This window comes from Mobula birostris, chromosome 30, assembly GCF_030028105.1.
Source record: "Mobula birostris isolate sMobBir1 chromosome 30, sMobBir1.hap1, whole genome shotgun sequence".
NCBI classification, from domain to species: domain Eukaryota; kingdom Metazoa; phylum Chordata; class Chondrichthyes; order Myliobatiformes; family Myliobatidae; genus Mobula; species Mobula birostris.
The window spans coordinates 33137820-33158396 of record NC_092399.1 but is presented as its reverse complement, the minus strand read 5'-3'; the positions used below and the strand labels follow the sequence as shown (position 1 = coordinate 33158396).

At 38.8% G+C, this 20577-nt stretch overlaps 1 protein-coding gene across 5 annotated transcripts in view; it reads left to right on the top strand.

Annotated features, from left to right (window-relative positions):
- LOC140190623 (KH domain-containing, RNA-binding, signal transduction-associated protein 1-like) overlaps positions 1-20244 on the top strand; it is a 37017-nt gene extending 16773 nt beyond the window's left edge. For 2 of the 5 annotated variants that reach the window (XM_072247341.1, XM_072247343.1), the window contains exons 7-9: positions 3213-3280; positions 4216-4274; positions 5218-7213. In XM_072247341.1, coding sequence (XP_072103442.1) covers positions 3213-3280; positions 4216-4274; positions 5218-5312 — 222 coding nt within the window. In that variant the 3' untranslated portion in view covers positions 5313-7213. Of the gene's footprint in view, positions 1-3212; positions 3281-4215; positions 4275-5217; positions 7214-8397; positions 14434-19795 lie in introns of those variants that run through there. The other 3 variants (XR_011883652.1, XR_011883653.1, XR_011883651.1) reach the window with 3 other exon arrangements.
- Positions 20245-20577: the final 333 nt, after the last annotated feature.

The following is a 20577-nucleotide window of genomic DNA, read 5'->3' as shown; positions in this document are numbered from 1 at the left end:
GAGCTTGTATGCCTCAGTGACACCTCCCCTCAGACTTCTCTATAATAAAGAAACATAAGCCTTTTTAATCCTTGTAGCGACAAATTTCCAGGCCCATCAATTTCTGTTGATTGCTTCCCTGGTGTCTTCTTCAGTATAATCACTTCTTTCCTGTAAAGTAATTAAACTGCAGCCCAACAATAATTGACTTACTAATATCCGTGTGCAGGTCAGTGGGACTAGGCAGAAAATGGTTTGGCACGGCCAAGAAGGGCCAAAGGGCCTGTTTCTGTGCTGTAGTTTCTATGGTTCTATATCCTCTATGCTCTTGTACTTCATAGAGGAGAGCATCCCATGGCAGACTGCAACATTTCTTTGTTCTTCCCTTTTCAGTTTGTCCTTCTCATGTTAAGCCCCACCCCACCCCAACCTCTGCTGTCCCCAGATGCATCATCTCATATTTCTCTTAACTGGTCAGACTCTAAATCTCTTTTTGCCAACTTCAGGTCTGATTTTTGTACGTCTAACATTTTAAGTGATCGGCCATAAATATGTACTAGGAATGAGCCATGCAAGCTCTTGTAAAATAATACAGCCTGTGGCTCAAATTGTCATTGTATTAGGTCTTTTTTTTTCTCTTCTCAGTGTATGTAATAATGGGATTATATATTTTCTCGTAAAGTACTGCCTGGTTGGTTAGGGATGAGCTACACAGAATTGAAAGGCCAACCAGCACTGAAAGTTGTAAATTCCAGGAAGAACTGTTGATACATGCTTGAATTGGACTCTTTTTACTGTCCTTAAAGTAAACCAGTCTGTTATAACGTAGACTTCATGCTGAGGTTAATTGGAGCAGACATTGTTTGTGGCTGTTTTTGGAGCCTGACATTATCTAGTAATGGCTTTGGATTGCTTGAATACATAGAGTGAACCACGGCCTGCCATCTAATCGTAGAGGAATGTATTTATGTAGACAGAAAGCCTAAAGCTAGTGTATAAATTATTTAATGTAAATCAATGCCATATTTCTTGGGTTCTCCACCATTAATATCTGAAGATAGTACTTTAGATAGAGTTGGTTAGGAATAGCTTTTAGTTATGATACAAACAGTACCTGTATCAATCAACACGTTGCTGCCTTCACTACCCTTTTGAAGTGTAAAGTTCCAGATACTGTTTGTAGTTGGATGGAAAATGTTTTCCTGTTCCATCTGGTAATTGACTTTTTTGCTTGGGGAAGTTGGTTCTACCTGTTTACTCTGCTGAGACATCTCAACTTTATGCACCTGTTTGCAATTTCCCTTGTGTCCATTGTTCCAAAGTGGAAAAGAGATTTTTCTGAGCTGAAGTATTTTTTGTTTGTGTAAATTTCTTTAGCTCTGGCAATGTCTCCGGTTAAATATCCTCTGCACCTTAATGTTTCTCATACTCCCTGTCGTATATTGACCGGAGGTGAATGCATTAGTTATGGCCCCACTGATCTCTGCTTTTGTATTTTATATGTTGTCCTTCCCTGCAGCAGTTGCTTCCATGCTTAGGTTCATTATGTAGTCCTGTTTAATTGTGCTAGGGTAACATTTTCCTTGCATGATATAAATACAGAACTGTGCCAAAGTCTTAGGTACCCTAGATTATTTTATATAAATTTTGTTTTAGATGTTAATTATTTTTTGTCTTCTGCATTGGTGTGTCAGTAACAAAAGAGCAAGTTTTAGATTTATAAGCATTCATTTGCCAAAACGAGAATTTTTTGTATTTTGTTAAATAAGGTAACTATCAAGTAATAGACCACTTTTCAAATAAACACGATCACTTTGTAGGTATATAATTCAGTACATGTTTAAATAAAGATAAACAGGTGTTAATGATCAATGACAATGAGTTGAATGAACTAAATTGATGAACTGGAATGGGTATAGAAGAAATCAATCTGGTACAGGACAAACTAAAAGGTGAATGTGTGGTAGATGTGACAAATTCATCATTTCTTACACCATAACGTGAGTGACCATAGCAACAAGAAAGGTCTCCTTTAAGCAGAAGTTTTGCAGCAGGCAGGGGTTTCAAGGTGAACTGCCCAAGCTGTTTTGAATATGCACAAAGAAACAGTCAAGATTGAGGACCAGACACACAATGGCTGGCCACGGAAGCTGAGTGCAGCAGATGAGCGATACATCAAACCAACATCCCTTCTAAATGGGAAGTCCAGCACTGCAATCAGTTCTGAACTCTCAGAAACCACTGGAACCCAAGTCCACCCCTCTGCAGTCTGGAGAAGCCTTGTCAGAATTGGTCCTCATGGAAGAGTTGCTGCCAAAAAGCTGTACCGCTGAAGTGGAAACAAAGCAAGAGACTCACCAATGCACAAAAATTTGAGGACTGAGGTGCTGAAAACTGGCAGCAAGTGCACTGGACTGATGAGTTAAAATTTTAACTTTTTTAGCTCAAGTAGGAAGAAGCAGTTTGTCTGCAGAACAGCTGGAGAGCCCTTCATGGATGAGTGTCTGTAGCCAACGGTGAAGTACAAGGGAGGTTCCCTGCATTGGGACTGCATGTCAATGGAGTTGATGATCTGGTCAGAATTAATGGAATCCTCAGTGCTGGGAAGTTCAAGCAGATTCTTATCCATTACTTAATACCATTAGAGAGGCATCGAATTGGTCCCAACTTCATTATGCAGCAGGACAGTGACCCCAAGCACACAGCCACGGTCATAAAGAGCTATCTTCAGTAAAAAGAAGAACAAGGAGTTCTGTAACAAATAGTATGGCCTTCACAGAGCCCTGATCTCAAACTCATTGAGGCTGTCTGGGATTACCTGGAGAGACGGCAAGTGAGGCAGCCAAAGTCTGTGGAACTGTGGCAACTTCTCCAAGATGCTTGGAACAATTACCAATTGATGCAGTTTTAAAGGCAAAGGGTGATCACACCAAATATTGATTTGATTTCGTTTTTGCACTGTTTACTGTTCCTTATAGTAATTTTTATGATATTTAGAAACTTTACAGTTTTGAAAGCATCATTTTACAGAATTATTTTCTTACGTTCTGAGACTCTTGCACAGTACTACAGTTCTGCAGGATTATTGCAGATAGTTTTAAAAATAACCTGTTGTGATATAAATTTTCTGTAATATATTTCTCTGAAGAGACAGTGATAATTGTTCTTCACAATTTTAATTAAAGTAGTTTTTAATAAGACTGAATAATCCAATTTGTTTTTAAACATTGCAGGGCTATGATGATGGCTATTCAGAGCAAAATTATGATAATTACGAAAACTATTATGATCAAGCCCAGAGGTAAGTGGAGTTGACTGCTGATAAATTTAATAGATCAGTTCATGAGGATGTTTCAATTCAATTAGCATGTGGTTTGGTATAATAGTGAAATGAGGGGTCTTTCCAAGCCACGGCCCATGATTATTTTTTCTCTCTCATATTGGGATTGGTTAACACATGTTAGCCTGAGGTACATGTGTTGTTACTGACTGCGTTTTTATTGTATTGATATTGGATTTCCTAAAACTGACTCTGAAAGGTATAATCCCACTTCTACCGATTGAAATGTTCATATGGTTCTCTCAAAAAGTTGTTTGGTGCTTTGTTCTACATTAGTGATCCATGTTCTTGAATCGCAGTAGTGTAGAATACTTTGAATCAACTGTTTCCTGTAAGCGTTACATTTTACAAAGGATTTGACAGCTTTTTAATAACTTGTCTTTTTGGAAAATTAGGCCATTTTTAGTTCTTAGTAATGCATCAAATCATTCTTGTTCCTCACGTTTTTACTGATCCGTGTCTCTGTCTACCTTGCCATACCTGCACCATACTTGTTGCCCAGAAATACTTCAATGCATTTTATTTTCTCAAAGTTTGGGCACAGTTTATGCACAATTCCGGCATTTTAAAAATAATTAAGGTACATTGACAACACAAGATTGCATATTTTGTTAGAAAATGTTCAGCTGTTTTGTTTTTTTAGGATTAAAAGCATAACTTTATCTCGTAATCATGTTTGTAGCTGTTCATCGTCCTCCATGTGGTTAGCATTAAAAATACAGTGTGTCAAGTTTTGGATCTGGATTAAGTAAGCTGGTGGTCAGTGTTTTCAGAAACAAGCCAGAGCATTATTTGAGAATATCAGATTGCAATATGGAACCAGTGCCAAAATACTTTGTTGTCTGCGTTGAAAGCTTCAATGCATTACCTGGTGACATTTGGCATTCTGTTTACAGTGACGCTGAATATTTTGACTATGGACATGGTGAAGTACAGGATGCATATGATGATTATGGTGAGTAAATTTCATTTGTATGTTTTGATTGCTGATCCAGTGCTAGATTAAAATGTTTTTAAGGTAAAAATGAACAAGCTTGTTCTGTCTTGCCTCATTAAATTATATAATTGATGTGTTGATTTTTTAAAAACTTAAAATATGACCCATTATGGTCACATTACATCACAATAAATGAAGTAAATGGAGCTTTTTGACATCATTCTCATCAATCTACAAAGGTTTTGCTTTTGACTTTCAGACATTGAAATCAAGTTGACAAACTGCTCTTTTTCCTCTGCTTCATTCTATTTCTAGCTTGCCATTTGCAGCTCCTGCTTGCCTTGATAAAATGTAGTCATGATCAGAAATCCTATTCATGGTTAAAATAAGGTTAGATTGATGGAAATGTAGTGTATACTCTAGAATCATTCACTGTGTTTGTCTTGAGGTCCGTATCACAGCTTGAGAATTTTCACAAGAAATAAGTAAATGTCATCTTGAAAGTTTCACTTAACTGGTCATTTATCTTTCCATGCATAAATAAGTTCTTGATTTCCACTGTGCTTGGTTATGCACGTCTGTTCCCCTTCCCCAGTTATTTGCTGGCCTTTTGTTATAGTAGGGCAGTTTACTAATTCAGCCAGAAAATGTTTTGTGTTTCAAGTTTGAAATTCGGCATTTGGGATGTCATAGTTCAATCACATTGTCTTTCAGGCTCCTTTTGCACTTCAGAAGATGGATTATTCTAGAGGTTATATTATCATCTTACCATCTTCATCCATTGACTAGTTAACTACCTGACTTTGAAATGCAATTGAATGTCAGAATTGTTGCTCACTGGTCGACTGATGTTTTCCAAGGGCAGTAAAGTTACAAGTAGAACAGCACCAGGTTGTTGTGAATTTGGATGTTTTGCACATTTGGTACCAGCTTTCTAATGTAAACATTAATATACTTACAGGTCAGGAAGAGTGGAATGCAGGACGAACAAGCAGGAAGGCACCAGCAAGGCCACTGAAGGGAATGTACAGAGAACATCCTTACGGGCGATACTAAGGCCAGCCTCCAATCAACCATGTGTGCGTCCTTATAAATTGCTTCAATCTTCTGTGGTCACCATCTTGTTATCAGCTGTGAGACAAGTAATAGTCCGTTTGTTTTCTACTCTGGAAATTTTACTGGGTGGACTGATTTATGTACATGTCTAGATAATTAAAACCCATGATAGTGCAACTCTGGCATGATTGTTTCAGTAAATTAGCAGGCTCTGAGTTCTAGCTGAACTCAAATGATTAGAATGCTTTGCTTTTGTTTTTATACTGTTGGCACATCTGTCAATTTACATGTATGTGTAAAGATGGCCTTTATTTGCCATTTGAATTTCATTCTGCTATGTAGGTATATTAAGGCTTGTTTACCTGGACATTTTTGATTCAGTTCAGACAATGTTTTAAATGATCTTTGGAGTTGCAGAATCCCATTGGATTATACGAGCTGCATTTCAAAATTGTCAAATCAAATCTTCGCCACATTCCATTCACCCTCTGCCTCTTTACAGAATTATTCATTTTAATGAAGCTTCGCCAGTCTCTTTGGTACTATCCTTAGTGTTTGAGGCTTGTATTAGTCTATTGTTTTAAACCTAAATAGTGTTTCAATATCAGATAAAGGCTAGTTTAACCAGAAAGCAAATCTTCAGGATTTTTATAAAGGGATGTTGTGTACATTTAATTTGTGTGTTTTTTCCCAAAGACCCTACCAAGATTTACATGTTGGTGATCCATTAGAATTGTCCAAGGCAACGTTTTCACTTCTGGTAGAAGAGAAATACATTGTCAATGTAAATATTCTTTAACAAATTTGCTTCCAGCTTGCAGAAAGCTTGGTTGCTGTCCTTGCTCATTATTAATCGGATTGTTTGATATAAGTGCCATCTTGGCATCTTGGAATAGAACGTAATTTTGTTTTATCAATATGGGTTGATTTGAATTATGGAAAGTGCATTATTGTATACTTCAAATTGAACATTATTCTCAAATGGACAGTCTGCGACAGTCATTTAACTCCCAGTGTTTGCTCTCCTCTTGGCTGTTATGTTCCTTAGCATTGTAATGAAATTTGGGTTATTAGGTGGGCAGCTTTAGCAATGTATTTGTCAGCCCTGCCAGGAACCCTTGCAAAAACTGCTGTAGTTTCAGCTTGTGGCGAATTTGATTGTCTTTTCCCCTGTTGATCTTCCATGAACTTTGGTTACCTGATGCAGAATGCATATTTCCACAGTATATGTTGAACATTAGTGATGTCAAAGGAAAAAAAAACTGAAGGACTTTTGACACCATTATATTTATTTGTGTACTTGTGGATAGATTACAGTCATGTGCTTCAGGATTTTTATGTTGAAGCAATGTTCATTGGATCTGTAGCAACTTGCATTTCATGGAGGGTATCTGTCTTTTTGTATAAAAGTGTTTCAAGAATTTGGGTAGCTGGGATCTTTATATTCAGGCGTTTTTAGTAACTTAAGAGTTGAACATTTACCTAAATTTATCGTTCATCATGTCAGAAATAATTTTGGAAGCTCTTGGATTTTCTTCATTTCATTCCCAATTCTCCATTATACAATTTTTTCCATTTCCCTTCTCTATGCTTATGGCGATTTTTGAGTGGGTCTTTCTGCTAATGTAAAAAGGGACACTGCAGCTAAAATTGAGTGTGTGTGTAGTTGGAAGTTTATAACCACAATTGTCTGTTATCTTTAATCTGTGCCTGGTCATAAACATGCATTACACTCCTGTGTGAGCCTGCCTAAATAGGTAGCTAAACATTTGTCAGACACACTTGCAACAGTTTGTCAATAAAGTTCAATTCTTTTGTATAGAACTAAATCGAATTCCCTCTTTTCCTTAGAAATAAAAACTTTTTCCTGCAGTACAATAAACACTTTCACTAAATTTAAAGACCTTGGTGTTCTAATGATTTTATTTTACCAACAAAAAAATAGTTTGGTTAAAGTCCTTGGATTGAGTTGAAAATTAAAAGAAAACAGTTTAAACCTGTTGCATGTATTTTGGTTAATATGTACAGAAACGGTGAAATAAACACACAAATGGTTTCATCTGCTAAAATAAACATAGCGGACTTTTTATGCCTGCATTTTATGTGAACAAAACATAAAGAAGATAGAGGTAAGACCACTGTTTCACCATAAAACTGTTAAAAGACAAAATATTCCTTGTAGATTCTATTTTGTGACTAACACAGTTAAAATCGTACGTTTGATATTATGCCAAACGGGTCCTGAGCTCTGCAGTGTTTGGAGTCTAATAACCGATGTCACAGTTAACAAACACCAAACAAAAAAAATGCACGAGGTTAATGACTACAAAAAAAGTTAATGTCTTTCTATACTGAATTTTAAAATGTATTTGCAATTTTCAGTGTTAATGTGACTAAGTCTCGGCAATCCCAGTCAGTTTACATGGCTCAATGTCTTTATGATGAAATGAAAGATGATGGCTGATTTTTTTAAAGGAATATATCGCAGGACGGATGACTAAACCTTAACCACCTCGCACAATGCACAAGGTAACCGTAATGCTAAATCTCTAATTTTAAGGCACTGATGTGTATATACAACCTTTCTTGGTAACTATTATAGTTATAAATTGTTAAAAAATGTAAACTTCCAAACATTAAAATAGGAAAATAGGCAAATAAATTTCTAATTAGTGTTAACTAGTGATAAACTTGTTCTGTTTTAACCCTGTCTTGATTAAAGAGTCTAAATTTGCCCATCATAACATGAATGTAATGCAACTCTTGCTAAACGCTGAATGCTTTAAATTAAAACCTGAAACAAAGCACACAAAATGTAGATCAGTGCAGGTAAAACTTTAAAAGAAAATTTGATTTTTGTCCTCAAGCAGTAATAAAATGCATTAGATATTGTCAATTTTAAGACTAATTTTTTACTTTATCTATTTTCCAATCTTTAAATTTGAAGTTTGTTACTATTTGTAAAAGCTTGAGTTGCATGCTGCCCTTGTGTGATGTAAATCTAGTGTGCATGGAAGTACTCAGATGTTCACCCATGTCCATTCACAAACTATGGAGTAGTTACGTGTTTTTGTTCCTTTCACAGGCACGGGGTTGAAAGCCCTGCTGAATTCTACATCCATGGAAACCTGAGAAGGCTTGTTGGGTATGTATGAATTTTCATGCTGTTCTTTTAAAGACCAGTCTAGTGTCCTAGTCACCGATGAGTCTTGAGTAAAGAAAACTCTTTTACTTCGCCTCAGACCAATTGCTGGAAAATACGTACTTCTGGAAGAGATAGCTGCCTTATAGACAAACTACCTAAAGCTGCATTTGCTTGTATTTGTCTAGGTACTCAGATTTACTTAGAATGAAATTCTTTTGGATGACATTCAGTTTTGTTGTTTTTCCTTTGTATTAATTACACTACCTCCACAGCTCAGAGCTGTAGTTCAAAAGACATTACAGTACATTACATTGCATGTATATGGTGACGTATAACCCTGAAATTCATTTTCTTTTGGATGGCCACAGTAAATACAAAGAAACAATAGAATCTGAAAGAGCACACTTAACAAGATGGACAAACAACCAATGTGAAAAAGATGACAAACTGAAAATACAAAAAGAAATAAACCAAAATAAGCAATAAATATCGAGAACAAGAGGAAAAGACCTTGTGAGTACATAGGTTGTGGGTATAGTTCATGGTTGGAGTGATTGAAGTTATCCCCTCAAATTCAAGAGCCTGATAGTTGAGGGGTAATAACCGTTCCTGAAACTGGTGGTGTGGGTCCTGAGGCTCATGTACTTCTTTCCTGATGGCAGCAGCAAGAGAAGATCATGGCCTGATGGATGCTGTTTTCCTGTGACAACGTTCTATGCCGGATGTGCTCAGTGGCTGGTGGAGAGGGGGTTTACCCACGACCTGCTGGCTGTATCTATACTATTTGTACTATACTATTAGAGAAGTTCGCCAAAGTTATAGGTGACATGCTGAATCTTTGCAAACTTCTAAGAAAGCAGAGCACTGCTGTGCTTTCTTTGTAATGGCATTTATATGCTAGAAATAGGATAGATCCTCTAAAATGATAATGCTGAGGAAGTTAAAGTTGCTGACCCTCTGCATCTCTGATGGGGACTAGCTCTTAGACCTCCAGTCTCCTCCTGTAGTCAATAATCAGTTCCTTGGTCTTGCTGACATTGAGTGAGATGTTGTTATGACACAACTCAGCCATATTTTCCCTCTCCTTTCCTGTATGCTAATTTGCCACCACCTTTGATTCGTTTGGCCAATGACGGGGTGTTGTCAGCAAACATACATTTGGCAATTGAGCTGTGTTAGCTTCACAGTAATGAGTACAAAGTGAGCGGAGCAGGGCAGGGGGCTAAGTACACAGCCTTGTGGTGCACCTGTGCTGATGGTGATAGTGGAAGAGAAACTGGCTGAAGTGAGGACCCAGCTGCACAAGGGGTTATTGAGGCCTAGGTCTTGGAGCTTATTGATTCGTTTTGAGGGGATGATTGTATTGAATGCAAAGCTGTAGTCGATGAAGAACATCCTGATGTGTGCACCTTCACTGTCCTGATGTTCCAGGTTAGAGCGAGGAGCCAGTGAAATGTCATCTGCCATTGATTTGTGACATTAGGCAAACTGGAGCCTATCCAAGTTGCTCCGCAGGCAGGAGTTGATATGTTCATCACCAGCCTCTCAGAACACTCCGTCACAGTGCATGATAGCTGTAGGGGGAAAATAGAAGTAAAACACAGTAAGTTCAGAGTGGCAGACACTTCAAAAAATATTTTCAACAAAAACGATAGGCAAGGGCAGACCACCCTTCTCAAGCTCAAGTTTAGCTTGGCTATAATTAGGAAAGCAAAATTTATGCTGCAAAAACATTGGATTAGCAAACAAAGGAAAGGACATGGTAATTGTGCAAGAAAGGTTAATAGACTGAGATCTACAAAAAAAAAGTGGGGTGTCAGCTCCTTAGAGGATGAGGAATATGAAAATGGAAGAGACTTGGAACAAATTTTGCAATTACAATATGGACACTAAAGGACCCCCTATAGTAGAAAATCTGAAAGCAAAATATTAAGTGTTTTAAACAATGACCATAATCATAGAAGCTAATGGATGTAGAAACCTGATGTGCTAAAACCTTGAATATTACTAGAAGTGATTACAGTAGTAATGAAACATTTTGGAATAAATACCTCATCTTCTGGGAGAGTCTAACGGAGCAAGAAAACTGCAAATCTAACATGACTTAAATTGGGACAAGGCAATAGGTATAACACCTGTTATCGTGAAATTGTTTGGATTGAGTTATTACATAGTAATCAAACAAGTAAAGATCACCTTTGAATTTGATTTTGATAATCAAGATAATTAGGTCTTATGTTTAAAGTGCATCAGGAGTGCTCATAGTGCTGGAGGTAACCATTGGCACTGATAATAAAGGATTGCCTGTCTGGCAAAGTTTTACAGTAAGTGGCTCATTTTGGGGTTGGCAAGTTGAGAGTGATTGATGCTTCATCTGAATTAATGTCTGAAGCATGTGGCCAAGCTTAGATATCAGGTAGGTATGCAAGATGTAAGAAGGACCAAGTGTAAAGTGAAATATGTAGATGAGTAACGTCAAACTTTTGGACACAGTAGGCACAAAACAAAACATTAAGTGGAGAAAGTTCAAGATGCTGCTATACATGGGGTTGTGGATGTTCTCATACATGTTTTATCTGTTTGCAAAGTTAGCAGTCAAGGAAGGAAATAGGATATAGAGTGTTTTGTTTCAGGCATTTAAAAATTTGATGAGACCACATCTCAAATACTGTGTGCAGTTTAGGATGGGATATACTTAGCAGTTCAGAGAAGATTTGCTACATTGTTTCCTGGGATGAAGGGATTTCTTTGCAAGGAAGGACACTGGAATTTGAGTTAATGACCATTGGATTCAAGGGGAACTTGACAGGGTAAATACAACGAAGATATTTCCTCTCCTGGGCGAATGTAGGACTAAAGTTGTACTTCAGAATAAGGGGTTTCCAATTTAAGACTAAAATTAGGGGGTGTGAATCTTTCAATTTCTGTAATCAGAATAATGGATATCGGTTATTTTGGCTATGGGAGCAGGCACAATAATGATGTTCATGATGAGGTTAGATCGTTTATGCTTTTATTTGACTTTGGAAAAGGCTGTCCACTCTAAAGCTCAACTTTTAGTTTTATTCTGTAGTTTTACAAACAGTCTGTTTAATATAATGGTCTTAGATGAAAGGTGACTTGTACCAGGTGATAAGAGGCATAATATCGAATGGATAGTCAAGATTTTTTCCCAGGGTGGAAATGCCCAATAAGGGGGTATAATTTTAAAGTAATTGGAAAGTAACGGTGGATGCCAGAGGTAATTTTTTTTTACCCAGTGGATTTCTGGAATGCACCCCATGGGTGATGGTGGAGTCAGATACATTAGGGACATTTAAGAGACTCTTGGGCATATGGATGGTAGAAAAATGGAGATCTATTTAGGCGGAAAGGGTTAGATTGATAGGTTAAGATGTAGCACTTCGTGGGCTGAAGGGACTGTACCGTGCTGCAATGTTGTTTTATTAGGAAATAGCCTTGATATAACTGCCCTTTTTCTAGTGAAATGTTGCTACCCAACCTCAGTGAGATTGCATTTAAAGATCATGTACATCGATTATTTCAGTTTTTTTTCCTGCTATTGCTCTTACTTGTGAAGTTGAATCTCCCCCTTTTTTCAGAAACCTTTCTTACCTTTATTGGTAAATTTGAGAAGATTAGTCTTGGTTCAGAGTACACTTTACATGCATTCTACCTCTAAAAGTTTGGTGTTTTTTTGGGGAGAAAAATAGAATTCCCAGTCCTTTGAAGCCTTCAACAAAGTAGCAGTAATTGCCTAATCAGTATTTAAACCTTTGCATTTGGGTTATTTAATTTCTTTGTAGTACCCTGGGACAGTATACTGTGTTTTATTAAACTGTGACAATAATGTGTGATTTCTGTGACCTTTTTATCTTAAAGATGGCCGAGCCTAGGTGGTTGGAGATGATTATTGCTGTAACAAGTGTGTAAACCTCTGAGAAAGTTACTGTTGCAGGGTCATTTATCGTATTCTCAGTAGATTGCTGAAAATTGTAACGTTTCCATTTTTGCAAAAAGCTCTTGTGAAGAGCAATGTTTAAATACATAAGATTTAACTACCTGGTGAGATAAGATATATTTTTGTTCAGTAATGTATGTTCTGATTATTCTACAACAGGACAATGAGGCAAGAAATACTTTGATTTTGTAAGGATGTTTTCTGTCCTGAGATGTATGGGAAAATCGTATTATGCTAGAAAGATCACAACCAATGGGAGTGGAATGTTGTTGCAAGTATTTAGAAAGATTAATCTGCCCTCCAGTAAGTGGAAGATGGGAGATTCCTTGGAGCTGTAATTTGCTAAAGATGATATCAAACTAGATAGGACTTTTGTAGACAGTTAATGTTGAATGCTCCCATATTCCGAAGACGTGGGATAGTAGTTTAATTGGTCACGTGTATAATTAAGTAGTATAGGCTTGGGCTGGAAGGGCCTGTCACTGTGCTGTATAACTAAATAAAATATGTTCTTTGTACTGCTGTATTCTGTCTGTATTAAGTTTCAAGAAAACGATGAGATCCGATAAGACTTGTTGAGAGATAAATCTCTTGTCAAATGAGAAGTGAAAAGATAAACATTTTTGATTTCAGTGTTTTGACAATACACTATCTTTAAAGAATTGAGTGAATTTAGATTAGTGCAGTAAAATATTGCAATACCAACTGTCAACAGGCCTGTTGAGGGATAACAAATGGTATTCTTTTTTTATAAGGGGTATAGATAGGGTATGCGCAAGCAGCGTTTTTCCACTGAGGTTGGGTGGGTCTACAGCTGGAGTTCATGTGTTATGGGTAAAGGATGAAAAGTTTAAGGGGAATATGAGGTGAAACTTCACTCAGAGGGTAGTGTAAGGGTGGGACAAGTGGTGCACGTGAGTTCGATTTCAATGTTTTGGGGAAGTTAGGATAGGTATATGGATGGTAGGACTGTGGTCCAAGTGCAAATTGATGGGTCTAGGCAGCTTGAAAGGTTTGGTACTGACGAGATGGCCGAAGGACCTGTTACAGTGCTGTACTGTTTTATAAATCTATGCACAATTCCACCATCCTTCATGTCATCTGCAAACCTCAAACCCACCCTATCACTTCCACACCCAAGTCATTTACAAAAATCACGAAGGGCGGGGGTCCCTGAACAGATCCCTGCAGAACACCATTGGTCACTGACCTCCAAGCAGAATACTGTCCATTCACTACCACCATCTGCCTTCTATGAGCAAGCCAATTCTGAATCCACATAGCCAGCTTTCCTGGGATCTAATGCCTCCTAACTTTCAGAATAAGCATATCACGGGGATCCTTTATCAAATAGAACACAGAACCTTGAACAGTACAACATAGGAACAGGCCCTGTGGCCCACAATGTTATTCCAAACCAGCTGGAAAGTAAATCAAAACACCCAGAAACTAATTTCTCCTACCTACACAATACCCATATCCCTCCATTTTCCTCACATTTATGTGTCTATATATGTCTCTTAAAAACCTCTCATGTACAGGTATGTGCAGCTTAATGTCCACGATACGTTCTGTGAAATCGGATGTTATGTGATTTCGACGTTGTGCGAACACCATATTACACTAATAACTTCACTAATCCGACTGCCTGTAATACGATTTCTTCGATAAACTGGCACTGATTACGCTTAATTTGATCCTTCTGTAATTGGGCATTTTCACTAATCTGGCACTCCTCAGGTCCCAGTTGTGCTGGATTAGTGAAGGTTGACCTGTATATACTTAGCAAACCTATATGGAGTACTGTAGTGTACCTGTATTGACTAAATAGCCAAGAGCTTGCACTAAAACTGTATACTGTACACTAATACATACACACATTATAATTTTTTATTTCATTTTAAACTTTTTTTCACTTTTTAAACTTTTATGTAAACATTTTCTTAGCCTATATCACACAATTTATCAAAGAGGAGCAGGATCATGAGCCTTGTAGTTTTCAGTGAAGCCGATCCTTTAACAACTTCGAGAATTTTTTCTTTGTTTTTCAGGATCGTCGTGATTGTCGAGTGTGACATGCCTAAATCCCGAGCAATAGCATTCACTGGTTTTCCACCTTCATATTGTTTAATAACCTTTTGTTTCACTTCCAAATCAATACTTTTGCTGCTGCTGTCTCTAGGAGTGGTTTTGCTGCGTTTGGAAGCCATGATGCACTTTACGGTAATATTTTCGAAATTAAACAGATAACGCTACTACACTCGAGACACACGATACACGAGATTGGTTACGTCCGCTACGTCACGTTCTCCGATCGTGACTAAGGGCGTATATGCGATCGGACGTTGTCCGAATGGACATTAAGCAGCGCACACCTGTATTTACCTCTACCACCATACCAGACAATGCATTCCAGGCATCCACCACTCTCAGAGTAAAATAACTTGCTCCTCGCATCCCCTTTTGAACCTTTCCCCTCTCACCTTCAATGCAATGCATGCCTTCAATTTAGACATTTTTATACTGGGAAACAGATGCTCCCTGTCTTATTCTTACCTACGCGTAAGAATCTCCCCTCAGCCTCTGCTACTCCAGAGAAAACAATCCAAGATTGTCCAGTCTCCATTGATTGCAACATCCTGGAAAACCTCTCCTGCACCTTCTGTAAGTGAGGCCACCAGAACTGTGTGGAATACACCAGATGTTACCTAAATAGAGTTTTATAACGTTACATATCACCACATCCGCTGCTCTACCTTCATGAATGTCACTTGTCACATCCTCAATATATTCAGCCTTTTGAAGCATGACCTGCCCCTCACAAACCTATGCTGACTACCCCTAATCGCACAATGCTTCTCTAAATACTTGCAAGTCTTATGGCTACAGATTGTCTACAATAATTTGCCCATCACTAAAGTAAGACTCACAGGTCTATAATTCCCAGGGTTGTCCCGACTCCCTTTCTTGAACAAAGCAATAACATTTGACGCCCACTTATCTGGAACTACTCCAGTGGCCAGATAACTTAGTAGTGGGTAAAAGAAGATGCAGAGAACAAATTTTACTGGAAGATTGGGGGAACAAGTTGTACACCCAAATTTTGCCAGGGTGTTACAGCAATTTGACTGATGTAAATATAATTCAAGACTGAATTGATTCCAATAGCTGCAATTGTTTGTTAATTTGACTTTTTCAAAACAAGGCTCTTTGGGGAAAAGTTGTGATTTGTACCTTTTTGAGGTGAGCCTCGCAACAATGTCAAATGATGATTTCTAGCTGTAATCAGTGATGCAGGATCCACCCCTACCTTTCCAGAATGTAAGCACAAACAAGCAGCAACTTGTAAAGTTTGATACACATGCTGTTTATTGATGTGCCACAGAGTTTGCAACGATGTTCATTTCATCCTATTCATGTGGCTTTTTGAGTTGAGCACTGTAATTGAATTAATTCATTGTGTGAGTTACTGTGGAAAGTTTTGCTTATGTCAAGGCTTAGGTGGCACATAAGTTCAAAGTACATTTATTATCAAAGTGTGTATACCATATACGACCTTGAGATTCATCATCTTGCAGGCAGCCACAAGACAAAGAAACAATAGAATGTGTGAAAAAAAACAAAGTCGGTCAAACATCCAATATGCGAAGAAAAGAACAAATCGTGCAGTTTTTAAGAAGTAAACAAATGATATACTGAGTGTGAACTACAGAATCCTGGAAAATGAGTCCATGGCCATGAAGGTAGTTGAGCACAGGCTCTTGTGGATGGCTGCAGTCCATTTAGCGCTGAACTAAATAAAATCTCACTGGGTAGTGAGCTGAACACTGGTTCATCCTTTGTCCCCAACCCCAATACCTTAATCTTTTTAACCTGTCTCTGTGTTAATTCAGCTAAAATTCAGTTTGCTGTTAGCTCTTGGGCCCGGCCCCGCCACTTCAATCCAGCCCCAAGTCTGCTCCAGCAAAGGCCTTCGTGGCCGTACCTGCATTTCTCAACAGTGCATTTCACTGAATCCTTCAGGATACCGGCAAAAACGCCAGGTCTTAGAGACAGTTCCAAAACACAAATCCCAAAGGGAAATTACGTGTTGAAGATGCAGTGATTATAGTTGTGAAAAAATATATTTAGTAGAATAGATACTGAAATCTAAATGAGTTAAACTTCGGGCTGGGTGTGGAGGGATGTCATATGTTGCACATGAAGGCATTTCAGTTCAAATGTGAACTTCTGAGGAACGGTCTGCTGGAGAAACACAACAGGTCAAGCAGCCTTGATAGGAGGGAACGGAATTGTCAACATTAACAATTCCTTCTCTCCCACAATTGCTGCTTGAACTGCTGAGTGTTTCCAGTAGATTTTGTTTCTCGAGATTCTGACATGCACAGTCTCTGCAGTCCCCTATGAACTTCAGGGGTTTGATGCATCACTTTCTTAGACTATGACATAGGAGCAAACTAGGCCGTTTGGTTCATTAAGTCTGCTCTGCAATTCTATCACTGCTAACTTATCCCTCTCAACCCCATTTGCTTGCCTTCTCACAGTAACCTTTGATGCCCTGATTAATCAAGAACACATCAACCTGTAACTTAAATATACCCAGTGCCTTGACCTGCATAACTGTCTGTGGCAATGAATTCCACACATTCACCGCCATCTGGCTAAAGAAATTTTTCCTCATCTCTGTTCTAAATGGATGTCCCTCTGAGTCTCTGCCCCCTGTGGTCCTAGAATCCCCCACTATAGGAAATATCCTCTCCACATCCATTCTAGCTAGGCATTTCAATATTCATTAGGTTTCCCCCTCATTCTTCTAAACTGCCATGAGTAATTCCTTGTTGCCAATGTTATGTTTTGTAATTTCAAAACATTAAACTAATTCAAAGGAAGACACGGGTGTTCAGTAATACGGGTCTAACTTTGCACGTACTTTAAGCGAGGCGCCCATGTATCAAGTGGTAACGTGATGTATGCAATTCACGTTATAACTTATAACCCCCAATGAGTTATTTCAGCAAACATGAATGCTTAATCATTGTGTGTGTGTGTGTGTGTATATACATGGATCATTCAAAAATTACTGAAATATTAAATACACAACATACTTTAATCTCAATACAGAATGTATCTCTACTATATATAGACATCGATATCATAGTAAATTTTAAGTGTCCCATTCAGACCTAAAGATTTAATCACTGGAGGATTTTGTAGGATAAACACTATTCCTGATAAGTGGGATCACTCTGCTTGGCAGATGACACTTGTGGCTGTGAAGCAATATCAGGTTCTGGGGTCTTCTCTATGTTGGTTGTAGGAGTTGACTCTGGGGCTGCTGGAAGTGGTTCTGACAGTTATGGCCACTGTTCTCTGACAGCTGACTCTGGTCTCTTCAACTGATTGATGTGCCCTCTCCGAATGATATCAACACCCAATGCAGGAGAAAAACAAATCATGTGAACAATTGAAGTGAACGACAATATTCTAAACCAGGATTGAGCCCTCAGATTAAAACCTGGGAGTAGACCCAAAGCCTTGCTTATCCATGTCATGTCGCATCCACTACTACCAAGTAATTAGTGACCAGGAAGGAAGGGGCTGGCAAATTCCACATGAATCCTCTGCCAGGGTAATGGAGAGGTGCTGCCCTTGGCGTCTTCCGGACATATTGGCATCCCTGTCAGTGCACGGTAAGATGCTCGAACTGTACTAGGCCAACAGACACATCTTCAAGCCAACACTTGCATTTGGCCATATTTATATGAGTAGTATGTAGCTCTTCTCAGCATGGATGGTATAACAAATCCCCACTTAAGGCAACCACCATCAAGGGCAAGTTCATCTATAAAATTCAATGTGCACATGTCACTCAGCAACAGATTATTCAGCACAAGATTTTTGCACACACTGGTTATTTACAAATTAGAGGGAATTTTGGTTGAAACATTTTTGCTCCAAGCCAGACTCAAGGCCTCTGTCAATCTGCATAATTTTTCTCTGCAGTGATAAGGAAACATGATATAAAATCTATGGGGTGTTTATCCTAAACCATAAGGTGAGGTGGCACAGGCAAGTTTCACTGGGCAATGTGGATCATGATGTGTTGTCAGTACAGTGTTTGATGTCACCATTTCCTTTACATTTTTGAGAGCCATCTCACTCTGCTTTGTGTGTGGCCAATTCTTCACAATCTATAGTAGTGAGTTGAAGCACTGTAGCCAGGTTTGGCAGGAACCTGTTACAGTAGTTGACAAATCCTAAAACGGACTACAACTATGACATGCCCTGTAGCCTTGGGGCATCAACCACTGTTTAAATTTTCTCAACATATTTGTGTAATCCTTGCACATTAATTATGTTGTTTCTCCCTTCAACCGTCTGCGTGAGATGATGGGACTTTTGAGAGACTTCGAGACTTTTTTTTTTTACAGTGTCCTTGGTCTGTTCTTCATCAAATTATGGTATTGCTTTGCACTGTTGTAACTATATGTTACAATTATGTGCTTTTTGTCAGTTTTTAGTCTTGGTTTGTCTTGTGTTTCTGTGATATAATTCTGGAGGAAAAAATTGTATCATTTCTTAATGCATGCATTACTAAATGACAATAAAAGAGGACTGCGTGTCCTCATAATCTAATCTAATGTGACCACAGTAAATCAGATCAAAGTTGCTGGTGAACGCAGCAGGCCAGGCAGTGTCTCTAGGAAGAGGTACAGTCGACGTTTCAGGCCAAGACCCTTCGTCAGGACGGGTCAGGCCGTCTCGGCCTGAAATGCCGACTGTACCTCTTCCTAGAGATGCTGCCTGGCCTGCTGCGTTCACCAGCAACTTCGATGCATGTTGCCTTAATAATGGACACTGCCTTTCTGAGACACCGCTCCCTAAAGATATCCTGGGTACTTTGTAGGCTATTGCCCAAGATGGGGCTGACTAGATTTATAACCTTCTGCAGCTTCTTTTGGTCCTGTGCAGTAGCTCCGCCTCCATACCAGACAGTGATGCAGCCTGTCAGAGTACAACTATAGAAGTTTTTGAGTGTATTTGTTGACATGCCAAATCTCTTCAACTCCTAATAAAGTATAGCTGCTTTCTTGCCTTCTTTATAACTTCATCGATGTTGATGCTTGATTCAAAGAATGCATATTTAGCGCATTGTGCTCAGAACCCATAACCTTTAAATCTTTTTTAAAACTGCCTTGAGGTTTTGGAGATGTTCCTTGTCATCCTCACTGGTAACAATGATGTCATCCAGATTAACACTGAGTGCCTGGGCAGCCTTGCAGCACCTGGTCCATAGCATAGATTAGGGAGGGAGGAGAAGATGATGTGACGCAGCGCGCACGGCCGTTACTAATGAATATTGATACGTGTAACTAGGGGTGCCATACAAAATCTCGATTTGATGGGGACAGCTGTGAAGCACAGAGGAACATCTGGAGAAACTTCTGAAATGCCTGCTTCACTGCCGCTGCTACTGTGCGATCGAGAATCTCCGTAAATGAAGGCCCCAAATCCTCGGCTTTGAGTATCGCCTGTTGCCGGGACCGGGGTCGAAACGCTCGGCAGAGATAGTGCTCGGTGTCGAGGTGGTCAGAGGTTGGGAGTTTTTCAGACGGACTCAGAGTTGGATTGTGGTCGGATGCTGCATCGGCAAGTTGGCGGCTCTGGAGGTTTACCGTCTGCGTGAGATGATGGGACTTTTGAGAGACTCAGATTTTTACTATGCCATGGTCTGTTCTTATCAAATTATGGTATTGCTTTGCACTGTTGTAACTATCTGTTATGTGGTTTTTGTTAGTTTTTAAGTCGGTTTGTCATGTTTTCGTGATATTCTGGAAAAACATTTTTATCATTTCTTAATGCATGCATTACTAAATGACAATAAAAGGGGACTGCGTGTCCTCATAATCAGAATAATAATAATAGCTTTCTGCCAATGTCCAGGTGCAGATGCTACTCCAAAAATAAGCTTATTATAGTGGTAAAGCCCTTTTTGAGTGTTCACCCCTTATGGTGAAAAACACTTTGGACGCTTCTTCCGTCTCCATTGGCATGTAGGCTTCAGCTAAGTCCACTTTGCTGATGTGTTTTTCCTTCAGAAAAGTTCGCAAAAATATCCTCTATCCTGGACAGAGGATATTGATCTGCCTTCAGTACTG